This window comes from Phalangium opilio, unplaced genomic scaffold (genome assembly GCF_054372755.1).
Source record: "Phalangium opilio isolate 3A_F unplaced genomic scaffold, DU_Popi_V2 ptg000003l_1, whole genome shotgun sequence".
Lineage (NCBI taxonomy): Eukaryota > Metazoa > Arthropoda > Arachnida > Opiliones > Phalangiidae > Phalangium > Phalangium opilio.
In genome coordinates this window covers 3,450,556-3,477,186 of record NW_028324145.1, presented here as the reverse complement: position 1 = coordinate 3,477,186, position 26,631 = coordinate 3,450,556, and the positions used below count along the sequence as shown (strand labels likewise).

At 37.1% G+C, this 26,631-nt stretch overlaps 5 protein-coding genes and 1 long non-coding RNA gene across 8 annotated transcripts; 3 read left to right on the top strand and 3 right to left on the bottom strand.

Moving 5' to 3' along the window:
• The first annotated feature begins 4,398 nt into the window (after positions 1-4,398).
• Rrp47 (Ribosomal RNA processing 47) lies at positions 4,399-5,367 on the top strand. The gene is made up of 5 exons (XM_089835802.1): positions 4,399-4,612; positions 4,704-4,770; positions 4,829-4,884; positions 4,942-5,062; positions 5,156-5,367. Exons 1-5 carry the CDS (start codon positions 4,445-4,447, stop codon positions 5,227-5,229), a joined length of 486 nt encoding a protein of 161 aa, XP_089691928.1. The 5' UTR covers positions 4,399-4,444; the 3' UTR covers positions 5,230-5,367.
• On the bottom strand, positions 5,074-9,387 carry LOC149717147 (TATA box-binding protein-associated factor RNA polymerase I subunit A-like). Its single transcript, XM_089835793.1, has 9 exons — positions 9,153-9,387; positions 8,998-9,074; positions 8,848-8,923; positions 8,303-8,445; positions 8,173-8,237; positions 7,059-7,410; positions 6,250-6,466; positions 5,875-6,165; positions 5,074-5,345 (listed from the first exon to the last, which is right to left on the bottom strand). The coding sequence occupies exons 1-9, from the start codon at positions 9,292-9,294 to the stop codon at positions 5,221-5,223; spliced, it is 1,488 nt and encodes a 495-aa protein (XP_089691919.1). The 5' UTR covers positions 9,295-9,387; the 3' UTR covers positions 5,074-5,220.
• Positions 9,388-9,511: 124 nt separating this feature from the next.
• On the top strand, positions 9,512-11,779 carry LOC149717146 (uncharacterized). The gene is made up of 7 exons (XM_089835779.1): positions 9,512-9,667; positions 9,751-9,967; positions 10,116-10,155; positions 10,237-10,315; positions 10,525-10,761; positions 11,222-11,333; positions 11,428-11,779. Exons 2-7 carry the CDS (start codon positions 9,773-9,775, stop codon positions 11,503-11,505), a joined length of 741 nt encoding a protein of 246 aa, XP_089691905.1. The 5' UTR covers positions 9,512-9,667; positions 9,751-9,772; the 3' UTR covers positions 11,506-11,779.
• LOC149717145 (uncharacterized) lies at positions 11,506-12,137 on the bottom strand. The gene is made up of 2 exons (XR_016365945.1): positions 11,882-12,137; positions 11,506-11,817 (listed from the first exon to the last, which is right to left on the bottom strand). It is a non-coding gene; the product is annotated as an uncharacterized LOC149717145 (long non-coding RNA).
• A 30-nt stretch (positions 12,138-12,167) lies between these two features.
• Positions 12,168-19,916, top strand: LOC149717144 (jouberin-like). 3 transcript variants are annotated; one of them, XM_089835761.1, is made up of 17 exons: positions 12,168-12,404; positions 12,932-13,134; positions 13,262-13,855; positions 14,645-14,737; positions 14,813-14,906; positions 14,977-15,168; positions 15,785-15,910; positions 15,976-16,199; positions 16,716-17,197; positions 17,291-17,337; positions 17,407-17,501; positions 17,913-18,184; positions 18,246-18,391; positions 18,809-18,871; positions 18,945-18,998; positions 19,512-19,576; positions 19,663-19,916. In XM_089835761.1, exons 2-17 carry the CDS (start codon positions 13,067-13,069, stop codon positions 19,706-19,708), a joined length of 2,661 nt encoding a protein of 886 aa, XP_089691887.1. In that variant the 5' UTR covers positions 12,168-12,404; positions 12,932-13,066; the 3' UTR covers positions 19,709-19,916. The 3 variants fall into 3 exon arrangements, with proteins under 3 accessions (XP_089691887.1, XP_089691880.1, XP_089691876.1); XM_089835754.1 differs by having other exon boundaries at positions 12,168-12,435; XM_089835750.1 differs by having other exon boundaries at positions 12,168-12,435; positions 12,856-13,134.
• On the bottom strand, positions 18,778-26,047 carry LOC149717143 (putative peptidoglycan muropeptide transporter SLC46). The gene is made up of 4 exons (XM_089835771.1): positions 23,531-26,047; positions 22,036-22,359; positions 21,106-21,262; positions 18,778-21,028 (listed from the first exon to the last, which is right to left on the bottom strand). The coding sequence occupies exons 1-4, from the start codon at positions 24,351-24,353 to the stop codon at positions 20,917-20,919; spliced, it is 1,416 nt and encodes a 471-aa protein (XP_089691897.1). The 5' UTR covers positions 24,354-26,047; the 3' UTR covers positions 18,778-20,916.
• Positions 26,048-26,631: the final 584 nt, after the last annotated feature.

The following is a 26,631-nucleotide window of genomic DNA, read 5'->3' as shown; positions in this document are numbered from 1 at the left end:
TTTCTATAGCACAATCTATCAGAAATTAAGAAGTTGACCTTTGACCCCATTTTAATTAACTTTCTGGGTTAAAATAATTGACCCTAAGCACCAACATTACATCTGATTCCTACGTCCTACGCTTGCATTTCTATAGCACAATCTATCAGAAATTAAGAAGTTGACCTTTGACCCCATTTTAATTAACTTTCTGGGTTAAAATAATTGACCCTAAGCACCAACATTACATCTGATTCCTACGTCCTACGCTTGCATTTCTATAGCACAATCTATCAGAAATTAAGAAGTTGACCTTTGACCCCATTTTAATTAACTTTCTGTGTTAAAATAATTGACCCTAAGCACCAACATTACATCTGATTCTTACGTCCTACGCTTGCATTTCTATAGCACAATCTATCAGAAATTATGAAGTCGACCTTTGACCCCAAATACCATCTTTGCCATCAAACCCGCCCTTACAACCCCTGAAATTATATCCTCAACCCTGTAAATCTTGATTATTTTAAGACCACGTTGACCTTTTGACCCTAAGTAGCAGACGACACCCTTTGGCCCACAGTTTACAGTAAGATTATTCGCGGTTAAATTGCTTACTTGGATTTATAATGTTATTTATTTAAGTATGTGTATTGTCTCTGTGGTATGCCAGTAACGTTGAATACGAAATATTATTAAGAAAATCCCGTCAGGGATTTTCTATTTATACTCAATCCGAAATCGTAATGTTAAACTCTATGGAGCTTAACATTATGAGGTGGAAACATTTTCGCGACCAAGGGGGTACACTTTTTTCACAGCCTAACTTTACAGCACTAGCAAAGGCTGAAAAGGTATAGTATATCATTTCTCGTAGTGTAAGGTTAACTTGGCCTTTTTGTATAGGTTTTAAAAAAAAATATTTTTAAACCACGCGCTAGCTCACGCGCCAGCACGCGCTGAATTTCAATAAAAGTTTCAATTCAAATCTCGCGCTTAATTTCACCATTTTGATTCTCTAATTAAGTTCACGTGATTTTTTTTAAACTCTTTGGGCCTAATTTTTGTCTTTGTAAGCCTAACGTTAAATGATCACAAAGAAATAGATGGAGAATTTTTATAATTTTCACATGGTTTCAACGAATATTTAGCATAGTGTGTTTTTATACAGTGCATTGTATTATCCGACCATTCCAATTTCCGAATGCAAGTTACGATTTAGTGAAATACTATATAATTAGTCTTAAAAAATTGGACGAATGAGTTTCACTATTCCAGAACTAATTTATTCCCAAATAACGTTTCTCCCCAAAAAGGGACAGATATTATACAAAAACGAGTTTTGCTTCGCAGTCCTTAAAAACACTGCATTTATACACAATCCGCGACACCTTTTCAAACCCACAAAGGGCCAGAAATTAGAAATTATTTTATGTATTGCAATTTGAAATGAAGTTTAATCGATATGAGAAATTTGCTTTTAATTGCGTAGTTCAAACATTTGTTATGATTAGAAATTTTACAACAAAAACGGGTATAAATGCGGGATTTCGGAACAAAGAGCTAAATCAAGGACTATTATGACTCGAGTTCGAATTGAAGATTTAAAACTTATACAAGATGTAACAACACGCATAATAACACCTTTTCTGAATGTATGATAAATGTCTGAAATACGGCATTGCTTTTAAAACCACAAATCAGAATGAGGGACCTCATTTTAGTAGTAGTAAAGCGACATTTTACTCGAAATAAGTGTTCTTATCTCTTCCACCCTGAAAAACTAAAATGCTAAAAGCTCATTTTCTATTTTTTCGCTCTAATTATTTGACAGGGATAAGTTTTTAGGGGAACAGATTCTATATAATTTCATACGTGAAATTCTAAGCTCCCTTTATCTCGAAACGCCGCATTTATACCCGTTTTTGTTGTAAAATTTCTAATCATAACAAATGTTTGAACTACGCAATTAAAAGCAAATTTCTCATATCGATTAAACTTCATTTCAAATTGCAATACATAAAATAACTTCTAATTTCTGGCCCTTTGTGGGTTTGAAAAAGTGCCGCGGATTGTGTATAAATGCAGTGTTTTTAAGGACTGCGAAGCAAAACTCGTTTTTGTATAATTATTATTATACATAGTATCAATCCTCCTAGCCTGAAAACTATTAAACGCAGCTAATAACGCCTATCAAGTAAATCTTTGACCCCAAGTACCAGAGAGATGGACCTTTAAATGAACAATGACCCTCAACAGGTAGAATAAACCTACCTTTTGACTAGTTGTAGAGTTGATTTCAGTTTTATACACGTAAAACACAAAAATGGATAAACGTGCATTGAGCTGTTTCTTACCTTGAAGTCTTGGAGAATGGTGGTGTCACAGCCACGCGAGCTAATAACTTAATCCATCGTGGTTTGACCTCTAGCTGGTCCACCAGTGTCAGGCCCTAGTCGGCCTTTCCACGTTGGTCTTTCGTGATTCGTGATCCATCTAAACAAGAATAAGAAATAACATTTTATCCCCATAATTAAAATGATCTCATGTAAAAATTTATCTTAATTACTTCAAGCAAAATTCTATATTAAAAATTAACCTTAATTACTTCAAGCAAAATTCTACACTAAAAATTTATCTTAATTACTTCAAGCAAAATTCTACATTAAAAATTAACTTTAATTACTTAAATTAATTACAATTAAACTACAACTGCAAGGTCAGTAATAATCCATTACTTCAAGCCTGCCTAACTAAAAATTCGCCAGGTGAGATAGGCGATACATCTTGAAACCTAAAATACTATTCCTAAAACATCTTAGAAATTGTTAAGGAATAATGGGATTAACATATTCGACCAATTTCCTTCATAACCATGATCTTTTCAAACCATTTGGCAAAGATTTAGGACTAACACCTTAATGCATGGCATAATGGCATGTAAAGGGCCCTAATTTCAGAGTGATGCTAAAATTATTTTAAAACCCCGAAATACCTTGATTTCCACGCAGTTTCTGCCTTGATTTTCGATTTCCTCGATATTAATACGTTCCGATGTTCGTTTTTTCAGTAATTAACTCAATAATTATAAGTTGATTACGTTGAATTAAAATTTCGCATAATTAGATCCACTTATCTGTCAATCTTCCATCGAGATTCGAGAAAAAAGATGGCGACTGGCGGGGAGAAGTTTCATCCCTTCCGTGACGTCATAAAAGCGACCGTTGTGGTTTGCCCCTCAGTTCAGTTCCTTTTTCATGCAATTGTAAAAAATAATAAGAAAAATACTTGAAATTTGGCGGTATTTTAAAAATAAATGAAATCCGTGATGTTTTACGTCTTATTTCAATTGTCTCCCTTTTACGCCTACAGAAACTGTCAAAGCATCAAAAAGCCATTAAAATTATCGTTGCGTAACAGATGCTTTCTAACTTTATGTCAACGCATTTCCTATCAAACTTTTAGATCTGCAGTCATATTCTTCAAAACGCAAGAACGTATTTTGCCATAAAAATGAAACTGCCATTTCTAGCTGTCTGGCGATAGAAACTAGAAAGGGAGTTAAAGCGTTTACCGGAAGTGGTTTTGGGGGACAGTTCCCTGAAAGAAGCCATTTGGAGCTCTTCCGTTATTGTCGGAAACTCCAAAGAAACTCTTAAGAAACACTCAGACAAGGCGAATTACGCTTTTCGACTCTTTAAAATGAACATTGTATTGTATTCACAAAAGACACCCGACGAAAATTTTGATAAAAATTCCTTGGAGTGTTTTTCTTTTTTTCTAGATTGTCCCTAGACTTATAGTTTGACTTCGGATCATTTATTATTATTTATTTATTTATTGCATGAATGCAGCTCACAAAGTCAGCAGAGTGGCGTGTATGTGGACAACGGTGTACGATACATTTTCCTATAGAGCAGTGTCGGTAGAGCGGGGAGTAGACGGTGTATCCCTCCCTCTAGGCGCGCTTTTGTAAGAGGGGATACTGTACGCATCTGGTAGGGGGGATGACACTGAGCTAAGAGATAGAGGGTATGACGTTTGCATACGTAGAACTGACATTACTCTATAGAGTAATAAAAAATAAAGCAAAGCGCCGGTCCAATGGATCCCCTACAAGTTGACTTTCCTCCTGAACTCCGGGTTTAGCTTGGCGAAGGCTAGTGGGCGGGGTTTATAAGTGCACTTATAAATCCCGCCCACAAATGCCTCCTGCCTTCGACAGGCCAAAACTGGAGTTTGTAAGGAAAGTCAACTTGTAGGGGATCCACTGGACCCGCACTTTGCTTTAAAGTTGTCTGTTTACTCGAGTCGCCGTTGCCACGAGAGGACATAGTCTTAAACCATTTTAATATCTCCGACTGTCTTGCGTCGTTAAGCTGAGCAAGTGATCCAGTCACTCTATTGATCGAGTGGGCTATGATTCAACTTGATATTTCTCTTTAATAGCAGACGAAAAAGTACAATGACGGAATCTACATCAAAAAGGAAGAATGATGATTTAATGAACAAAAACAACAGTTTCCCGCCTGATTTGGAACAGAAAATGAGAGAATTACATAATTCTCTCGAAAACGTACAAAAAATTGTTGATCCTTTAACAAAAACCACTTCGGCAGAACTTGGAGAGAAGGTAACTGCTAAGCCTTGGTTGTCACGTGCTATTTGTAATTGTAATTTTGTAAAGCATGTGTTTTTTAAAAATTTGAAACATGAATTTTTAGCTTGAACCTATTGATCAAGCGAGATTAAGCATTTCCAACGCATATTTATTGAATTCCCTCTACTGGAGTAAGTTTATTACCTAATAATTTAAAAAATATATAATAAAATAACCTAAATTTTTTAGTTTATCTCAACACTAAGTGTGTCAACCCTCAAGAACACGACATCAAACATGAAATGGTTAGTATTCAACATTTCAAAACCTAGATGGGTCAAACTGTATTTGCTTTATTTCAGGAAAGGATAAAAAACTATATGTTACGAATGAAAGAAATTGTAGATAAAGTCAAAGCCCCTAAAATAAACTCCAAAGCAGCTCAACGTTTTGTCAGAAGCGCATTATGGGAACCAAAAGAAAGTAATGTCAAAGTTTTTATAATGCATCTGAACTTTATTTAACAAAATATAAACATATAAAACTTTAATGATATTTTTATTTACACGTGATTAGATGAAAATGACAAGGAATCAAGTTCGACGCAATCCCCCTCAGAGAATCCTCAAAAAAGGAAAAGATTACGTTAATTCTGCTAAAGAATTATTGTGGTTTTCAATATTTTGCAATTTTTTCTTTAATTTCTTGTAAATTTTCGGATGTTGTTGTTGAAGTCCATTTTTTACAATTTCAATAAAACTAAGATCTACAAAAAAATATAGAAAGAATTAGTTAATTTATTTAAGTGTTCTTTCTACAAACTAATATCCAATGGTGTGCGAGTCCCGTTTTTTCGGTTTTGAGCCGAGTCCGAGTATCGAAACTAATTTCTTATCGAGTATCGAGCCGAGTCTCAAAAATACTTTCGAGTATCGAGTATTTAGATAGGTCAAATTTTGGTTCTTTCGGGTAATTATCGAGTCTCAAATATTGACTTGTCGAGTAGCAATTTTGTAAATTTCTTGAAAATAACGAAGATGTTCAATTATCTAATATCGAACTAGTTCAAAAAGATTGTTAGTGATTAATTAAACATTGAACAGGTGATTTTCAAAATAAATGATCATGAACTCATCGTCTGCTATAGTTGTAAGCCTCGGACTCGAGTATTTGTCGAGTATTTAAGATGTTAAAAAGCTACTCGAATCTGTCTCGAGTATCTCAATGTGTTGTTATCCAGTATCGAGTAGAGTACTCGAACTTAACGAGTACTCGCACACCCCTGCTAATATTACCGTCTTTTGTTGAATTTGCAACTATTTGTAAGAAAACGCATTTATAACTTGCGCATTTTGCCTTTTCTTCCGTTTCTACATCGACTGTGCATTCGTCAAAATGATAAATTGGCCAATAAGATCGTCTCTTTTTCCAATTTTTCTTAATAGCTTTCAAGACAGCATTGTCGGAGTTCATTAAACAATTAAAACTGATCTTTTGCATCAACTCCCAAGCTAATATGTTCTCCTTATTACGTGAATACTCCAAGAAATCAAATAAAACGCTAACTGCCTCTTTTTCGTTGTTTTCTAAAGAAGAATATTAAAAAAGAAAAGAGTAAAACCCATTAAAATGAAAAATGTTTATATTTCAAAAAAAATTATTTAAATTACCCTTAATTAACATTGACACAAAATCTAACGCAAGAATATCAGACGGCGATATTTTGACGATATTTTCCAGACATTTTCTCTGTTTTTCTTGACTTCTGTTGAACTTTCGTAGAAAATCGTAAAGATATACGTGAGAATGTAAATTGTCCAAATTAGCGTAAAGATGGCTTTCTAGTACATCTTCGCATCTTTCTAATTCGTTGTAATATTCAAGCATCTGTTATCATAAAATTTAGGTTATTAGTACATTTAAGGCCAAAGTCTCCCTTAAAGGGAGGGTGAAGTGGAAAATCAAGTGATTTTTTATCGATTCTTCTTCTAATTATAAGACCAGTTTTTATAGTGCAACATTCAGGAAATACAGACTCCGAATGATTTTAAAATTCAAATTAGGTTCAGATTTTAAGGATAATTTTAAAGAAGGACCTCCGACCAATCGCGTAACGCCCTGCCTTTTTCTTAACAAAATTCTCGTGGCACGCTCCGTGCCTAAAGAAATTTATCACGGGATTTGATAAAATTCGCGCGCTACGTGACAATCGTGGCGCGAGACACGGAGCGTGCCACGAGAATTTTGTTAACAAAAAGGAAGGCGTTACGCGATTGGTCGGAGGACCTTCTTTAAAATTATCCTTAAAATCTGAACCTAATTTGAAATAATTTTAAAATCATTCGGAATCTGTATTTCCTGAATGTTTCACTATGGAGACTGGTCTTATAATTAGTAGAATAGATAAAAAATCACTTGATTTTCCACTTCACCCTCCCTTTAATTAACCGAAGAAATAAAATTTCCGTTTTATTTTCACCTCTCTAATCTTGATAATGAAAATATCCCAAGTCCCTTCTTGCGATACAATCTCAGATATGCCTTCAATGAATCTGTCTTTGAGCTTGAAGCTTTCAAGGTCCATTTGATCAGTATCTATTCCAATTTCTTCTTGAATGGGTCGGCATTTGACCCAAGATATGTAGTCATAAAGTGAAAGGTAAGCGGCGTACAAGATGTCGATGACATGATTTTTACGCAGATTATGACGGTAAGAAGATATCCTTTGAATTATATCCCTCGGTGGGTCAAAGTTATTATGTCTCCATTTGAACATGACCAGTTCGAGACCAACTTCTCGTTTATTAAGCTTGGCTAAACTTATTGCGTTTCTATAATAGAATAGTTTGATACGAAAATAATATGTTTACAACGTATTTTGATTAAAGGAAAAGTTCTGGTAACATAACATTATACCTTTAAAAAAACTGCCTTTTTCTAAATATCAAAGGAAACATATAAATAAAATAAATGATCTCTTATTACAAAATAATTAGCATTTAATTAGTCTTAAAAATAATCAAGGACTACTGCGCCATCCGCCATTGGTTTAGTGGCGTCTGCTAGCCCGAACCCCTTACCCTTACCTCTCTCTCTCTCAGCCTGTGAGAATTCAACCAATCCCGTCAGGGTAAGAGGTTCTGGCTCGCAGACGCCACTAAACCAATGGCGGCACCAGGGTGGGAAATTAGGATTTTTTTTTAAAACTAGACAGCGACCCCCCTGGTCTAGAATAAATAAACTGGTCCATGACCATTGACCAGGGCGTGTAGTCTGCCAAACTATAGAAGGGGATAATTAAAATAGTTAAGATAATGTCCGGACTCTAGCTACCCTTGAATTTTATTAGTGGTCCCGTGGACCACTGACCCCCCTTCGATTTAATTTTTAAACTGGTCCAGGCAATTTTTAAACTGGTCATTTGCCCTGTGCCACCGCCTTATTTCCCCATGGGCGGCACAATAGTCCTTGTTTTTAAGATTAGTTAAATGCTAACTATTTTGTAATAAGAGATTATATTTTTATTCTTTTAAGGTATAATGTTATGTTAAATGAACTTTTCCTTTAACTGATTCGTTAAAACATGGATATACCTAATAAATAGCTCAAGGTGGTCCATGGTGAAGTTAGCACAGTTTTCCATGTATCTAAATGATGCCTAAAATTTGGAATATTTAAAGAGGGAAACCGACGTCAATCTTAAAATGTATCCCAACATCTTACATTAAAAAATATATGATCTTTTTTGAATTTTTCTACAGCAATATGAATCAAGAACTTGGCGGCCTTATCATAGCGCTTAGAGACGATACAACTGAGTAAAGAATATACTACATCACGTCTCCTGGGAATTCTGAAACTATAATCTAAATTTAAAGATTAGAAACGTTACTTATACATAAATGCAATAGTTAATGTACAGAATTTCTATTTTACACTTACCAAGAAGTGATATCTAGTTTATTAGGGAGAAAGTATAAGATGCCTAAGTATTCGCGCGCCATAGTCCCAGTCCCCCTTTCAAAATACAGGGGGGGGGACGTAAAAGGGGGCCGGGTTATTTTGCCTCTCATCAGTCAGAAAATATGTAATTTTCGTCATTCGCGCCGCGCTGACGTGAGTTTTCAAGAACCAATGAGATGCTGGTTGTAATTTAGTGGTGGGGATTAACTCCGGACCTACTATACGTTTGGACTGGATATAAAGCTAGAAATTTGGCGAATTTATTCCTTCTCCCTAATAAACTAGACATCGCTTCTTGCACTTACTATTCAATGGAACAAAACTTTGGTACAGATCAGGTTTCTTGTGGTTGAAATTTAATGCTAATTCGAATATTTTAATCTAATTGGTAGCATTTAATAGGCATGATTAAATTAATTCCTGGTAATTACGAATTAATTAATTATCATGTTTACCAAGTTAGGCAAGTCCTCAGGTTCAATCTTAGCAGTTGAATCGTCAGAAACGAGGGCTTGCAATTGAATACATTTTACTGGGGGGGGGGGGTATAAACACGCAACGCAATTTGGGTTTATTTAAATAATCTCGAAAATGACAACTAAAAACATACCGGATTTTTTTGAAGTTGAAGGTTGATTTAAATTGATCTCAAAGCGTTTAAACTTTGAACACGACAAACTTGTATTTTTTCTCTTTTGAGGGGTACTTTGAGAGTCATCTGCTGACTGCGTTCCTTTTCTTTTTGAAGACATCGTGATTTCATTTAACTATATTAATGTTTCAATCACTTCAATTGACGTTAACTTTTTTGACAAACCAAGGGCGACGACCACGTGTTTTCACTGTTTGAGCAATCTGTTAGCAATCTGCCACCATGGAGCAATATTACTATAGACGTAAGGATATTTAAGTCAATTTTAATAGAAATATCATTATCACTCCACTAAAACTACTCCATGGAAAATGCCAACCGAAAACGGCAAAAATATGTAAGCCTATTAAGGGCTAGCGCCGATTGGATGGCCAACTATATGACGGTGATTGGCTTGATTACTAAGTTGTATTTAAAGCGCGAAAAACCATTGTTGTTTGTGACACGCTTTTGGTGTTTGATGCTAGAGAGAAGTGCTTATATTTTAGTTTAAATCTTTTAATTGTCTAATTTCGCGCACGAGTTATTAAGTTTAGTTTTATTTTCACGTCGCTAGATCGCAACTAATATTTATTTCAATGCCACCCAAGAGTAAAAAAAAACCATCTAGACCCAAGAAAGTAAACAAACAAGATGATACTGAATACAAGCTGTTACGTGAAAACATCGAGGCGCAATGCCAAAGCGAAATTACTAGACTTAATAGTAATTTGGAAGCCAAAATAAAAACCATGACTTCCGAGTTTCAACTAGCGCTAACGCAGATACCAGCGGTAAGATAGACTAATGGCACCCCATGTTATTTCCCCATAGAGCTTAATACAGTCGAAGGCAGAGGGCTGCCATTACCCTATTGTAACTAATCAAAACTGTAAAAAAATTTGTATAACACGCGTAACACGTTACACTGTGTCATTGTAGGAAATAAGACAGATGAAAATGGGCGATGTCTTAAAATTAGGTAGTAGATTATTAACTTGCCTCGCGTTAATTGTTCTAGTTACTGGTAATTATATACTAATATATATATAATTACTTATAGCTCAGCTTCAAGAGGAAGAGGGGGCTAAAGAAAATGCTGTGGATGATGATGATGATAGTGAGATGGATATATCCATCGTGTAAGTTTTAGGCTTGACCCCCAACTTACTAATAGAGTGCTGTCAGTTGTGACGTCAGATCCAAGGTTAAACGTCATGAGTCTGCCTTTAGCAATGGGCGGCTATGACAGTTACCGTTTTTTCTTTATGGGAAAACAGCATGGGTGACGTCACACCGGCGCTTCTGACAGCACTCTATATATTAATAGTGTATTAAATTTTATTTCCAGACAAACCCACAGGCAGAGATTGAGGTGTAACTCGGCTGACTCCGCTATCAAGGCCAAATCAAGGAGCGTTGTAAAGGCACCTTCATTGAAGAAGGCTGAAAGTACTGGCTGCTTAACGGAAAAATCTAGAATGTCAAGAAAGAAATCCTCCATAGATGTTAAACAAAGTGAAGTTTACTACACGCCTCAAGGTGGAAAGAAGAAAATCACCAATATTACGCCCAAAGTTGATCTGAGGTATAATTTGGGGGAGGGGGGAGAATTGTTCTATGTTAAGTAGATGCAGAAGTGAGATGAGACCAGAAGTACTGAGCTAACCAAATTCTTCACTCGGCGAAAGTGAATATTCTTGATAACACACCAACGGTTGGCCCTCTGGTGGCGGTTTCTGAATTTCCCCTCCAAAACGTGAGACGCTCGCGGTGGTAGACGGCCGAACTAGATTCCAGCACCCGCGTCCGTGTTCCGCGGCTTTAGGTTGAGGGGAACGGGGGTAGGAAATGTTTTTGGAACTTGACCAATTTTTTTCTCTCAGTAGTGTAGGCGCGTGGGAAGCGGCATAAAATCCTCAAATTTGTTCACTAGTGCCAGGATCTACTACCAATGCTAGAGCCCTTCACTTCTAGTCTCATCTCACTTCTGGTAGATGTCCATTATCCATTATTTTATTAACAATTCCAAATATTTCTCTTTATAGCAAACCTCTCGCGCGTTCATCAATGAGGAAACCACTTCCTGGTGAATTACTGCTTTCCTTGTCTGGAAGTCCGGTTGATTTCAGTTCACTTCTTGGAAGTAGAAATACTAAGGTGAAAATTGATAAGGATATAAGTTTTAATTTTAATCATTGCGTTAAAAATAATTAAAAGCATTATAATCATCTTCTTCTTCTTCTTTTCCTAGCCCAAATGGAATACGAACACTACAGTTGCTGAGTTGCAAAACGCGGCAGAAATGCTGAAAAAAACTCTGCCAAAATAGTATTTTTATTTTTTAATTAATTTTATAATTTGTTTTTCTATGTTTTAATTAACTACCATGTTTAAATTTAATTTTGCCTTATTTTTTTTTCTTATTAATTAAATTAATCTTGTAAATAAATATTTGTTCATATCTCAAATGACTAATGTTGATATTAACAAATTGTTTTTCTATGTTTAATTAACTACCATGTTTAAATTTAATTTTGCCTTATTTTTTTTCTTTGTTTAAAATTAAATTAATCTTGGAAATAAATGTTTGTTCATATCTAAAATGACTAATGTTGATATTAACAAATTGTTCGTGTATTTTCTACAATAAAGAATGCTGGTTAAAACCAATGAGATAGATAGAGTTCCAATTCAAATCGGCTTACCGCGAAACACATTGTTTTTATCAAGCACGTTTATCAAAACATGACAGCGCCATCTGTGAGCCTCTAGCTGAACTAATTAAATCTTTTTCTCGCTTATTTGCAATCAGAAACATCGTTATGACTTTTTATTTCATCTATTTATTAGATTAAAAAGGACTAGTTTTTATTATTTAACTCGCGTATTTTATTTAACACGTTTAAACAGCTTGTCACACAGATTGTAGAGTAATCTCGGTAGAGAGGGGAAAAACCAGTTTATCCCTCCCTTTAGACGCGCTTTTGTAAGAGGGCATACTGAGCGCGCTTGTTAGGGGGGATGACACGGAGCATGGAGAGTAGTATCGGCGCTACGTACAGCAACGTCACTCCCGTGTCATCCCCCCTAACAAGCGCGCTCAGTATTCCCTCTTACAAAAGCGCGCCTAAAGGGAGGGATAAACTGGTTTTTCCCCTCTCTACCGAGATTACGCTATGGAGTGACGTTGCAATACGTAGCGCTGACATTACTCTATAGCAGCAGACGGTAATAAAAATGTTCTTCGAGTGATTAACAGGTGGCGCCACCAGTATTTGATAAAGATTCATGCTTGACAAAAGGCAGCGTGGGAAATAAGGCGGTTGCACAGGGCAAATGACCAGTTTAAAAATTGCCTGGACCAGTTTAAAAATTAAATCGGAGGGGGGTCAATGGTCCACGGGACCACTAATAAAATTCAAGGGCAACCAGAGTCCGGACATTATCTCAACTATTTTAATCATCCACTTCTTTAGTTTAGCAGACGACGCGCCCTGGTCAATGGTCATGGACCAGTTTATTTATTCCCGACCAGGGGGGTCGCTGGCCCAATGTCCAGTTTTAAAAAAAATCGTTATTTCCCACCCTGACAAAAGGTGTATCGCGAAACGTCGATCTCGAGATCTCACGTTGTGACTCTAGGTTTAATATATATATTCTATCTCATTGGCCGCGCTAGCCTAGCAGCTACAGCTTGCGTTGTCGAGTACGTGATCGAATGGGCTATGCTTAAACTCGATTTTTGACAAACCAAGGCCTAGGGAGAAGACCACGAGGTTTTACTGTTTGAGTGTTACCATGGAAACGGAGGAAATAAACAAAAAGTGCGGATGACCGTGTAACCACGTTTCTCTGTTTACATTGTTTTGAAGCTTATTTGAGGCTAATTAATGGAGGAAGAAGCGTCGCATAAATCAAGAATTAGATCCAAATTTAGACAGTTACTTTCTACAGAAAGGTATGTGATAAATATTTCTCAGATTTAATAATATTTATTAGGCAAAAATAATTCGCTGGCAACCGCGGATGAAAGCCTATATGTGTCTAATAAATTTCGGGAATTACCATGAAAATAATTTTGACAGCTCCACGGAACAATTTCGAGGGGAAGAAGACGTCTTATTATCAAGTCCTAATAAATTATTCTCAAAGAAATTGCTACAAAAGAGTAAGGGAAATGAAAACCATGCTTTTGAAAGCAACGAATCTCTTGTCAACGTTGATCCGCCATCCAAACCTAAGCGAAGGAAATCCAGACCTAAAAATTTGACCATCAACGCTGAAAGTTCATTCATATCAGATTCACCAAAGAGAGCGCAAGAAACTCGGAAGGAAACTTGCGTTGTTGATATTGAACCTGTTCCTAGTACTTCCAAAGAAGATGAATATATTTCCGAACCCCCAGAGATCCTCGAGGAATCTCCAACCAAAATTGAGAGAAAAAATAAGAAGAAAAGGAAACAAAAGGAATCGGTTATCGAAGAAGATGCGGGGGAAAACGAAATTGCGATTATAGAAGGGGAGGAAACGGGGCAAAACTTCCAAGATGATACCGAAATATTTGGAGTTGTGATTCATAGAACTGATCGCCTCAGTTTTGATTTTTTCATTTCTCATCCGATGATCAAAGTTTATTTGGTTGATGAGACTACTGGATGTCTTCTTACCAAAAGCCAAAGGTACAAAAAGCTCAAAAAATTAAAGGAAAAGGTTACTAACATAACATTATACCTTAAAATAATAGCCTTTTTCTAAATATAAAAAGAAAAAAATTAATTAAAAAAATAAATGATCTCTTATTACAAAATAATTAGCATTTAATTAGTCTTAAAACGTTGAGTACTGCGCCGCCATTGAGGTTTAGTGGCGTCTGCTAAATCGAACCACTCACCCCTACAGGATTGGTTGAATTTTCACAGGGTGAGAGAGGTAATGGGTAAGAGGTTCGATTTGGCAGACGCCACTAAACCTCGTTTTTAAGACTAATTAAATGCTAATTGTTTTGTAATAAGAGATCATTTATTTATTTTTAATATTTTTCCTTTTATATTTAGAAAAATGCCTATCTTTTAAGGTATAATCAAGAAGTGATATCTAGTTTATTAGGGAGAAGGTATAAAATCATCACATTTCCAGCTTTATCTCCAGTCCAAACGTAGGTCCGGAGTTAATCCCCGCCTCTAAATTACAACTAGCATCTCATTGGTTCTTGAAAACTCACGTCAGCGCGACAAAAATTACGTATTTTCCGACTGAGGAGAGGCGAAATAGCCCGGCCTCCTTTTATGCCCCCCCTTGCATTTTGAAAGTGGGACTGGGACTATGGCGCGCGAATACTTAGGCAACTTATACCTTCTCCCTAATAAACTAGATATCACTTTTCTTGGTATAATATCAAGTTATTTTAACTTTTCTTTTAAAAATCGATTTAGTGCTTTATAAATTATTTCGCGTGTACAATATTGTAGAGAACGATCAGTTGTTTCTTACTACGAAAATCAAGGTGATAACCCCATAACATTTATTTCACCAATAATGACACAACCTTTTTCTCAGACAAGGTGCTATAAATAATCCTTATTCAACCCATCCAATTGATAATTATACTCAAAACGAATTTTATGTAAATTTCATAGCGTTTTATTACCAATATGGGAAGAGCTTCTGATATTTAATGAGTCATTTAGTTATATAACTAAACCCGAGCACTCTGTTTTATTATTTTTCGAGGTATTTAGCACAAGTTTGGAAAAGTTTATTTCAGTGTTTTGGAATTAATAGAATATCTTGTTATAATTAGGTTTTAGATTTTATAACCCCATCTCATCCTTTATTCGAAATTAGAAGGGTTGCCGATACTTCAGGGTGGTATTGCATTTCATGGGCTTTTTTGAAGCTTCGTAGCTCAACGGGGGCTTTTAATATTGGTCATAAAGTTCGCTTACAACTATTTAAACCGCCTTCCGTTGGTGCTAAGTCGGATATAAAAGAAGTACGATATTGATTAAAGGGGCTGGCAATTAAAGCACACATGTGTTGGTGACGCGAACATGCTAGCTAATCTTCTGTAGTGAATTCTATAACTGTTCGGTACTAAATCCTCAGCAATCAACCCACAAACCTTGATTGTCTAGACGTGGGACAAAAATCCCTTGGCAAATAGTTAAGCGCTAACAGAGTAATGATGAGGGAACTATTTATCGCGTATGTGATTCGGTTTAGTAAGCTTGCTCCCAATGTTCCGATGTTGGGAAGAATGACGTTACACTTACCCCGCTTCGTGGTACACTTCTCTCGAAAGAGAAATATTATATACTTCTGACTACCCATCTAGTGGCACAACCAAGTTTTGAGTGACGTATCTGTTTCCCCAATCTGAGCGCGTGTCATTCCGCTCTCTAATTGCCAGTTTTTTTATTAAACCACCACAGAAGAGATGAAGATATGTAAAACATCATTATGAGTCGTAAAGCTATAGTTCTTTGGGTTTGCCACTGTTGGGTTTCGCTCGCCTACCATGGTGACGTTTTTACAGAATCTTCGTCCCTCTGATGGTCATTTATTTAAGAAAGCTTGTTGCAAAAAACTTATAAATTTTTTACATCAAGATTTATAAATGTTGGAAGAAACGTAATAGAATCAAATACCCATCTACATTATACGTCACTGTAAAATCAATCGCAAAACCCGAAAATGTTTATCCTAGACATCGTTCAATGTTAGCTTTACAACCCGTAAGACTATAATCCTTGAAAATATTCCACCACAGTTTTTACTTCAAAATATTCTTATAACTTAGGAAGCAGTTTCACTCGCTAATAGAAGCCATGAAACTGATTTAATGGAAACTGATAATATCAATAGTGTAAATTTAAATGAATCCGAAATTAATTGCGAACCCTCGGATTCTATAAATTGGATGAGATTTCCAGGACAAACTTGTAAAATCCCGATGAAAAGTTTTCACTACATAAAATCGTCAAACCGTGGCTGTTTTCGATTGAAGTTTTCAAATAATGGAAGGTAGGGTAAGGTTTAGAACTAAGCAGTGAGCACGTATAAGAAGGAGCGTCAAAGGGAAAGGTAACTATAATGGCGCAGCCTGATATCTCTCTCACGCGCACCTACCTCGGCTCACAGTCCAGGATCCAGACGTCATGTGATCTGTTAAAGGGCTCCTTCGGACCCTTAGACACATGGCCCCGCGGATTTCCGAACCCCCCTACCTAGCCAGAGAGAGGGAGTGTACTGAGGAAGATCGTACATGAAGAGGGGATGGAAATCCGCGGGGCCATGTGTCTAAGGGTCCGAAGGAGCCCTTTAAGGATACTGGCCGTAAACAAACTTCACTGTTTTGTTTCCCACACTGTTGCGCTTATTGCGCGTGTGCGGAACTCTGATACCGTCGAGCCACAGCTCGGTACCGGTTTTTTAAAGGAGGGCTGACGGAGAATTCGGTTCAGTGTCTCTGAGCCTCCTCATATGTGCTTATTGGACTAAGTTTTTCTACTTCTGATGATCTTCGTGGATTTTTGTCAGATTTTTGGCGGCGAGTTACAAATACAAGGATAATCACTATATCTCAACCTACAATGTCTTAAATGGCATTATAGAACAAACACTCAAAGGGCACAGCGGCCTTATCTACGATTTAGATTGGAATGAACTTGATACGTTATTATTGTCCGCTTCGAGCGATGCCACAGTTAGAATATGGGATATGCGGGGTGACGGGACCGGCGTGACCCTTCTCCCTCACCCATCCTACGTTTACGCTGCTAAGTTTGATCCGTCTTCTTCCAAAAATGACGAGTATATTTTGGTGGCAACGGGGTGTTACGATGGAATGCTTCGAATTTGGAGCGTTTCTCAAGAAGATTTATTAAGTTTTAACCTCTTACACGAGTTGGATGGACACGAAGCGTCCCTAAATTGCATTTTATGGGTATCTGAAAGAATTTTTAGCGGAGATGGTGTCGGAATTATCAAGATATGGTCATCAAAGATGAGGAAAAAGAGTCGTAAGTACGCCGCCATAAAAGACAACACTTTTAACGACGTTGCTTTTAATCTACTTTGATAAGAAATATCAGGAAATATGTAATATTTTTCAGATAGAGATTTTAAGGAACATCAAACTCTGAATGTGAAAGAATTAAAAGTTAGAAGATGAAAATCTTTCATAGTTTTTAAATGCAATTTTTTAATTTGCGCGTTTAAAATTCTGTAGGGGATAGCTGTCAGCAATTTGCATCTGAGCCCTACTGGCAATAAATTAATGATTCATACCAGAGGACGGAATTTTTTCATCGTCGACTTGAAATTGTAAGATTCCAATTGTCAGTACCTTTAAAGTTGCTGTTACCTTGTGACAAATTTTCTCCTAGTATTGGCTAAAGTCACTATAGGAGCGCACTGCGCAGACACTGCGTCATGTTGTTTACTATTCCGTGAAAGCCATGTCGGTGTTTTGTTCCGAGATAACATCCTGTTTAACGGGTCCTTTTAATAGACCATTTCGATGTAACTAAGGGGGAAAGACACGGGGGTAAAACTCCGCCTTCCAACTCGCTTTTTGGCGCCTGCGCTTAAGGGTCGGGGATGATGAGAGTGCGCGGAGAAGGCTATGGGTCACCTCCCTTGTACGTCCCGATACTGAGGGCTGCCTACCCCTTTTCTTACGTCAAAAAGGTGTACTATTATTAGTTTTACTGTAATTCGAAATTTTATCTTTAGGGGATTAGTTGCAAAATCATTCGAAAGACCACTTGCGACGAATATTTTTTCAAAAAGTTGTCTAACACCATGCGGTACTTCAATTTACATTCCCGATGATAAAATCATCTACGTATGGTCGGCCATTAGTGGTGACCTCGTTCATAAATACGAAAACCTTCCTTTCAAAAAGCCCATATCATGCCTCGAATTTCATCCACATGACCATATTATCGCCATTACGGGGTTTGGAGATAATTCACCAATTCTACTTTATCGTGCTGAACTGGAAGGTAACACTTGTAGAATTATAAACGAAGACATGTTTCTTGAATTCAAAATCGGGGTTTATAGATTTGAAATCAAACACGTCATTGACGTCAGTGAATAAAACAAGAAGTCAAATTAATTCACCATTAATTTCTCCCACACGTACGAGCAAAAATCCCGACAGATTACGAAGCGTTATTCACAAATTAGATAGCGTTATGAATGTTGTCGTAAGTTTATAGCATGGATTAATCCATGTTTATATCCATTCAAGAAGCGATATCTAGTTTACTAGGGAGAAGGTATAAATTCGCCCCAAATTTCCAGCTTTATCTCCAGTCCAAACGTATAGTAGGTCCGGAGTTAATCCCCGCCTCTAAATTACAAGCAGCATCTCATTGGTTATTGAAAACTAACGTCAGCGCGACGCGAATGACGAAAACTACAATCATATTTTCCGACTGAGGAGCGGCGAAATAGCCCGGCCTCCTTTTACGCCCCCCCCCTTGTATTTTGAAAGGGGGACTGGGACTATGGCGCGCGAATACTTAGGCATCTTAAACCTTCTCCCTAGTGAACTAGATATCACTTCTTGCTAGTACATTAAAAGGCGGAATTAGGAAATGATAACTAGATTTTATTTAAAGTCGCAGCTCAAAAGTACATCAATGTCGGACATTAAAAGAAGCTCTTCTGAAGATATTCTTAGGGTAAATTGCAAAATGTTACTTAATTTTATAACAAATACTCAAGAGGTGCAATTAAATTACTTAAAATTTTCAGCGTACAATTTCACCGAACGAACTTTCATCCAATACAGAAATATCCAATGAGAAAGTATGTTCCATTCATTACTTTTTAATAACTATAATATTATTTAAATAATGAAATTTTAAATGGACCGGCGGCCATCTTTCCAACCCCTTTAAAGTGTCTCCAAAGTAGGCAGCGGCGGGTTGGTAAATATTATTCGAAATACGCCAGAAGCATGATGAAACCGAGGAGAGGCGTGGTTCATATACATGAGGCGTGGTTCAAATACAAGAGGCTTGGTTCAATACAAGAGGCTTGGTTCAATACAAGAGGCGTGGTTCAAATTCAAGAGGCGTGGTTCAGGGATGCAATCGTGCAAAAACAAGGACTCCATGTTGAGTTTTTGCGTCACATTGTGCCTCTGACTTATTTCAAATAATGTTTACCCACCCGACGCTGCCATCTTTGGAGTCCCTTTAAAGGGAGTATGAAACGTCAGAAAATTAAATTTATCTAAAGTTTATACTATTTTAACTATAAGATTTCTGTAAAAAAAAATTGGCTTCATATACTTCCTTTAAATTTTTTCTTGTACAGTTTACGGCGGTAATAAACAATATGGGAGATCTTGAAATTATCTCCGAAGATGCTCCCAAACCAAGGTCAGTGACAGTTTTTAATTTTTTTTTAAATTAATTGCCTAATTTATGGCTTAATTAAAAATTCACACGCATTCTTTCACAAAAAGAACGAGGAAGAAGAAGAAGAAACAGCGAAAGGAAAGAATTTCCTAATTTAAACTTAGGAAGCAAATTTAAAATTATTTTAGCTTCAGTTATACGCTAATCTAATCTAAAAGCAGTCTGACTCTACAACGCTGCTCGAACCTTAGAGGTAAGATCAGTTGAATTTTTTGGTTTATTACTTTTTTCGTGCCTTATAGTCGAGTATAATAAATATTTATTTGTAATATTGTTATATAAAAAATGTGACATTGACTTATTTATAGTGTGATGATCACTTCACTAATTGCACGGATATATAAGATTAAATCATATAATTTAATTTAAAACTAATTGTAAATGTCTAATGATATATATTGATATTTCTAGGGGTTTAGAGGTTGGGATTGTATATCGATTTTAATAATCTCCCCTTTATTTTTATTATTTCGTATCTGAGGGGGGGGGGGTTATGGCGTTCTTTCCCTTTATATGGGTTGCCAGATGCTTGTAACCTGCAGGTAAAAGGCTAGGAATTCATTAAAGTACTTAATAAGTAAGGGGGCGTGGCTAAAAATTCATCATTTCATGCCTTTTTTATTAGATTTCCTTTTTCTCGCCAGTGGAAAAAAAATTTAGTAGTCTTAGCCCCTCCCACTTAGTTCAACCAGATGAATCAAAAGTGGTTGTCGTACTCGTACTTTCGTGAATTCTAAACATTTTATGTAAATAATTATGGCATATAATGAGACAATAGACATCTTGCCAGTGGAAAAAACATTTTGTAGTCTTAGCCCCTCCCACTTAGTTCAACCAGATAAATCAAAACCGGTTGTCGTACTCGTACTTTTGTGAATTCTAAACATTTTATGCAGATATTTATGGCATATATTGAGGCAATAGACATTTCCTTTTTCTTGCTAGTGGATAACATTTTGTAGTCTTAGCCCCTCCCACTTAGTTCAAACCAGATGAATCAAAACTGGATGTTGTACTCGTACTTTTGTGAATTCTAAACATTTTATGTAGATATTTATGGCATATATTGAGAAAATAGACCCTGCATGTTCAAAAGGGGCAGGCGCAGTATAGTCCACTTGATATAGGGTCAAGACAGACAGAACATCCTGTACATGGATTCATTATATAGGACTTCAATGTTATCAGTATACAAAGTCCTTTGGATTGAAGCTATATCTAATGTATTTGGATCCATTGGGTGTTCCGTCTTAGAAAAAAAGGGTGCACGGTGAAAAGGGTCTATTAAGCTCGATTCTCAATTAGTCAATTAATAAAGTGTCACTATTGATGCTATCCCTATGAACAACTTGAGAATTATCGCGTTCTTCGTCGTTTTCATAAGGAGCCACGTGTGAAAAGGCGTAAATCCACCTGCGTAAGAGATAAATTTGGGTTAGTAATCGAGGTCATACTACCATTTTCCTTGGTCTTCGAGAGAAATCACTTACATGTAAGCTATTACGGGAATTATCAAACAACAAGCTGAACAAACGTAAGCTAAACCTGGAAAATAGTCTAGAGAAGAGTTGTAAATCAAGGTGAAGACCACGGGACCGAATAAGGGAGGAATACTTTCAAAGAGTGCCAGAACGGAAAATATTTTCCCTGAAAAATTAGGCAGAAATGTAGTTAAATACATTTTAAAGGGACTGTAAAGAAGGCATCGGCGGGTGGGTAAAAATTATTTGAAATACGTCAGAAGCACGTGACTGAGGAGAGGCGTGGTTCAAAGAAGCTTAGTTCGTTTTATTTCGAAAACTACCACTTCATGGAATTGGAGCTGCAATCTGGCGAAAAACAAGGACTAGATGTCCAATTCCACTCTATGAGGAGCCTTTGTATCTTGGTATCACGTGATGTCTGTGACGTATTTCAAATAATTTTTACCCACCCGCCGATGCCTTCTTTGCAGTCCCTTTAAAGCAAAGGGCGGCTCCATTGGCGGCCTTTAAGATTTTTCTGTTGGACAGGATGCTAAGCTTGGCAAATGCTAGCTTTAGGTCCACCTCTAATAGAGCTATCTCAGTTGTGACGTCAGTGCCTAGGTAAAACGTCACGGGCTTGGATTTGGCTTTGGCAGCGGGCGGTCATGTTTGGTACCGCTTAGGTTCTATGGGCAAATAGCATGGGTGACGACGCACTAAAGGTGGAATTCATAAACGTCGGACGCAACGCAATTTAGTACAGGCGAAGGCAGGACGTTTGCGCACAACGCCCTGCCTTCGCCTGTACTAAATTGCGTTGCGTCCGACGTTTATGAATTCCACCTTAGATAACTCTATTGGTTCCTGCCTTTGGAAAGGTACAGTTGGGGTGTACTATACAGTTGACATACTAGAGGCGCCAAAGGAGCATCGCTTTGATCCGAGGCGCTATACCTATTTCGTCTTTTTTGACTAGTTTCGAGAGTCGTGATCGCGTAGCTACATTAACTTGGGCTCCTACTAATCCCGTGGCAGCTGCTACATAATAAACCCATTCTTCGTGCGCAACGGATCGAATTAGTTCTTGGGAAGCCAATGAGAAAGCCCCGATCAGAGCCAAAATAGCGTCATGTATTTTGAGTACTTTGCTCAAAACGGGTACCGAGATCAAGACAGCTGTTCCTTGAACTATAGAAATGATCATTGAGACCATGGAGTAATAGTAATTGTCCCAGTTGTACATCTTCAGAGCAAACATGAATTGCACCGTTATAGTTCCTGTCAAAGTTGAAATACGTATTTTAAAAGTATAGAGAACTATGAGTTAGGGGAGGAGCTAAGATTTCTGACATCATTTACACAGTCATACTGGGAGTTCAATACGCGGGGAAAGCTGAAACCCACCAATATGGCCGCCAAAAACCGTGGTAAGGCTTTAAGACTCTATATAGATGAATTAAAAAGGGTTCGTGTGTGAGGCCCTTAGCTATGGTGCCAGACGCACCGTAGCGGCGCTATTCTATGATACCATGGCAAAAATCGGCTATGGTTCAAATGCCACTAATGCTCCCGAAGTCGAGGGGTGGAGTTGACTGGCCAGCTAAACTTGACAAAGGCTAGTTTTAATTCCCCCCTCATTGACAAGTTCCTATAGAGTAGTGTCGGTAGAGAGGGGAGTAGACTGTTTATCCCTCCCTATAGGCGCGCTTTTGTAAGAGGGGATACTGTACGCGCCTGGTAGGGGGGATAACACTGAGCTAGAGCTAGATGTCAGTTCTACGTATGCAAACGTCATACCCTTCTATCTCTAAGCTAAGTGTCATCCCCCCTACCAGGCGCGTACAGTATCCCCTCTTACAAAAGCGCGCCTAGAGGGAGGGATACACAGTCTACTCCCCCCTCTACCGACACTACTCTATGGTATGACGTTTGCATAGTAGAACTGACATTACTCTATTGGTTCTTGCCTTTGTCAAGGTAAAATTGGTGTGTAGAGAAGAATAGCCAGCGTTTTAGGGGCGCCATATGACCCGATATAGACCATTTCGGAATTTCAGAGAAACCAACACACAGGGGCGAGGCCGCCATTGGGGGGGGGGAGCACGAGTTCAGTACAAGCTGGTGACGAGGGAGGCTAGCCAAACTCGCTCTGCCTCTAGCAATGCTTTCTTCGAGAGGGAGAATGCCCCAATGGCGGCCTTGCCCCTCTATGTTGGTTTCTCTGTATGTAATTTCCGAAATGGTCCACACGCTTGCGAGTGTGAAAATTGACACATACGAATGACGTCTTAGTTATTGTTAAAAGGGCTTGCATGAATGCGAAAATTTATGTGGCTTGTATTGTATAAGTGCAAAAATTGCAATGGGTGATGTCATTACCAACATTTATGGAGGTAGTGACGTTAAAAGGACTTGCAAATGGTGAGATTGAATTAAGGTGCATTTTTACCCATGAAAGACATGTTGACTAGGAAATTTGTGACAAAGATGAGCCATATTTCCAATCTCGTTTTTCCTTCACGGTGTTTGCAACAAGCTTTTACATTCTCTTTAACATTGTCCAACGATATCAATGTTTTGTACGTTAGTCTATTGTGAGTAAATTGCTCTTTATCAGTTTCTTCAAATAAGACTAGCAATAACATGAGACCTCCAGTTAAAACCGCGGCTGACAGTATAAAAACAGACGTGGTTCCGCGAAATTTGTACAAAACTCCCCCTAGAGCAATACCCAAAGGCCCGGCGAACGTGTAGACTATATTTATAAAATTGAAACGTGTCGCGCGATTTGAGGCGTTGCTTATATTTGATATGTACGAGTAGCAGGCTGTTAAAATGACCATGGAACCGCCAGTCATTCCTCCTGGTATTGCCGGAAGTAGCGTGTAAAAGATCGGGGCATTGAAATGGACGGAATTTAAAATGATTCCAACCACTTCCATCAAAGTTCCAACTACGGCGATGATTATGGGTATTTTGCGTCCGTATTTATCGGACCAGGTACCTAGAAAAATGGCCGCGATGATAGATGGAATTGTACTAATTAACGAGTAGTACATGTTATAACTCGTAGTTATTCTTTGGACACTGTTTTCGATCATCGGATAATTGCTCAAGTTTTGGCAAACTGTTACATTTTCTTTCAGTTCGTTCAGACACGATTTGTCTTTCAATAGATTTTGAAATGTTGAGGTTCGACATTGCAATGAAAAAATGTAAAGACAGCAAAAGATCTCAATAATAATTCCTTTTAAGAAGCTAGCCAGCGACATTTTCAGTTGTTTTTAGAGACGCGCTTTGATGTAAGGCGGACTTTGTACTCTTTTGTATACAGGAAATGGCTCAACGGACGGGTTATTTATTATCAATAAAATTATTTTTTGGCAAGCAAATTTAAACCGACACCTTCCCCCATCACGTGCACCCGTCGTGAAAGTGAAACTTAGATCTCTTTGACAGTCTGTTTCAGAGTTGGGCACTCCTCCTTAGATAGATTTTTTTCCTATCAAACTATCATAGATGGCGAAACTATCAATTCTTCTGGCTATATTTTAGAGTGGAACTCCTTCTTAGATAGATTTTTTTCCTCTCAAACTATCATAGATGGCGGAACTATCAACTCTTCTGACTATATTTTAGACTGACATTGCTGGTTAGATAGATATTTTTCCTCTCAAACTATCATAGATAGCGAAACTATCAACTCTTCTGACTATATTTTAGACTGACACTGCTGGTTAGATAGATATTTTTCCTCTCAAACTATCATATTTGGCGAAACTATCAATTCTTCTAGCTATATTTTAGACGGGCATTATTTGTTAGATAGATTTTTTCCCTCTCAACAAATCATAGATGGTGAAACTATCAAATCTTCCTTCAATATGTTAGATTGGCTCTCATTGTTAGATAGATTTTTTGCCTATCAAATCAAATTGAAATCTTTAGGAACGACTAAATTAATCGATTATTTAATTTCCGGACTTTAAATTTGATTGTTTTCGATCAAACTGATTTGGGCTCTACCTACTTTTACTCTGTTTAATCGATTCCTGATATTTCCTGATTTTGTAGAATTTCTAATATTTTCATATATTCATATAATTTCCATAATCTCATTTCTCAAGTTTGACTTTTAACTGTCTATAGTTCAAAAGCTACTATCCAAACTTTTTCAAATTATTCGCCCTTGATTTAATCTAAACCATCTACTATAAACGGTTAACTAATAATAATTGAAGGCAAAAATTGCAATTAAAACTGTGGGTAATAAAAATCAGAAAATCTACACTTTAATTTATCTAATTCTACGTTTGGATGATTTCGTGGAATCGTTCTTCCTCCTCGAGTAGTCGTTCACATCAGTGACAGCACGGAGCTTCTATATACAAGAAGCTCCGTCTTCACAGTTTGAACTGTTGAACCATCGTTTATTTTATTTTTATTTATTTGTTTGAGAGGGTTATAACGACCACCAAGTACAGAATCTTCTTATAGAATAAACCTACACTTGCTAACGTTCAAATATATTAAAAACTTCGATATCATTCAAAAAACGACTTATCTTTCCAGAAATTTTCATAACTATCAAAATTGCCTATCAAAGATTAGCACATAATTTTTTAAAATGAAATCAGAAAACAGATGTCGCCAAATAAACTCACTCAAAGAATCAATTTATTTCTCAAGGAATAATGCCTATCATTTTTTATGATTTCTAAAAGATGGGGTTAGTAGCCAGATCACGTTGAGAATCGATATTTTTCTCTAGAAGATTTCAACGAATCAATGAATCATATCAACTTCGAGTGCACTTTCTAAGCTATCAAACTCAATCGATCATTATAATTCAAATTTTTCTCGAAAATAACTATCAAAATTGATACTTTGATAGGGGCAGATTTAGTTTTCTATCGTATCAAGTGGTAAAACTATCAAATGATATGATAGTGCCCATCTATGGTCTGTTTACATTTTTAATGTAAATAATATTCACCAGATGGGTGCACTTCAAACACTGGCGTTTTCGAAAATTCAAACTTCGACTTTCGATTCCGAAACCTAACCCGATTTCCTACTTTATCAATACTAATTTCAAAATTTGCATAAAAATAGCATGTGAAACAAAGAACCCGTATTTTTTTGCGGGATAATTTTACTGCTTAATTTGATGATCGGAGATTATGTACACGAAAAATTGGGTCCGCCTCCTTAATTATTTCGATGTCTATGTTTATCCATAGCCCACTCGATTGTTGCGAAGTTGCGAACATGGTTAACCGAATCTGTCGTCTGCTTAGCAATTCCGAACGTTGCCTACGTTAATCAAGGCCTGTGCGCGGTAGTTCCGAAGGGGCGACTTTTAAGAAACGCGACTTCTTATTTTCTCCCTATTTTACCGCGAGATTTCATTGATAGCTGGACCGAAACGGGCGCGAAAATGAGTATTTAACGGTATTTAAGCTTCTAAGCGCGAGAAAATGAACATTTCAAATTATTTAAGTCCAGCTAATAGCGCCTCAGGTGAGAGAATTGGCAACTAAAATAGAG

Coding starts and splice junctions, on each gene's coding strand:
- Rrp47 (XM_089835802.1), top strand. CDS start 4,445: ATGACGGAATCTACATCAAAAAGGAAGAATGATGATTTAATGAACAAA. Junction 4,885..4,941: donor ACGACATCAAACATGAAATG/GTTAGTATTCAA, acceptor GCTTTATTTCAG/GAAAGGATAAAAAACTATAT. Junction 5,063..5,155: donor ATTATGGGAACCAAAAGAAA/GTAATGTCAAAG, acceptor ACACGTGATTAG/ATGAAAATGACAAGGAATCA.
- LOC149717147 (XM_089835793.1), bottom strand. CDS start 9,294: ATGTCTTCAAAAAGAAAAGGAACGCAGTCAGCAGATGACTCTCAAAGT. Junction 8,238..8,302: donor AAGATCATATATTTTTTAAT/GTAAGATGTTGG, acceptor TCCAAATTTTAG/GCATCATTTAGATACATGGA. Junction 5,346..5,874: donor TGCAAATTCAACAAAAGACG/GTAATATTAGCA, acceptor ATTTTTTTGTAG/ATCTTAGTTTTATTGAAATT.
- LOC149717146 (XM_089835779.1), top strand. CDS start 9,773: ATGCCACCCAAGAGTAAAAAAAAACCATCTAGACCCAAGAAAGTAAAC. Junction 9,968..10,115: donor CGCTAACGCAGATACCAGCG/GTAAGATAGACT, acceptor GTGTCATTGTAG/GAAATAAGACAGATGAAAAT. Junction 10,316..10,524: donor GAGATGGATATATCCATCGT/GTAAGTTTTAGG, acceptor TTTTATTTCCAG/ACAAACCCACAGGCAGAGAT.
- LOC149717144 (XM_089835761.1), top strand. CDS start 13,067: ATGGAGGAAGAAGCGTCGCATAAATCAAGAATTAGATCCAAATTTAGA. Junction 17,198..17,290: donor AAAGATGAGGAAAAAGAGTC/GTAAGTACGCCG, acceptor AATATTTTTCAG/ATAGAGATTTTAAGGAACAT. Junction 19,577..19,662: donor GAAGATGCTCCCAAACCAAG/GTCAGTGACAGT, acceptor TTTCACAAAAAG/AACGAGGAAGAAGAAGAAGA.
- LOC149717143 (XM_089835771.1), bottom strand. CDS start 24,353: ATGTCGCTGGCTAGCTTCTTAAAAGGAATTATTATTGAGATCTTTTGC. Junction 22,360..23,530: donor AGTCAACATGTCTTTCATGG/GTAAAAATGCAC, acceptor CAACTTTGACAG/GAACTATAACGGTGCAATTC. Junction 21,029..21,105: donor ATTCCCGTAATAGCTTACAT/GTAAGTGATTTC, acceptor TCTCTTACGCAG/GTGGATTTACGCCTTTTCAC.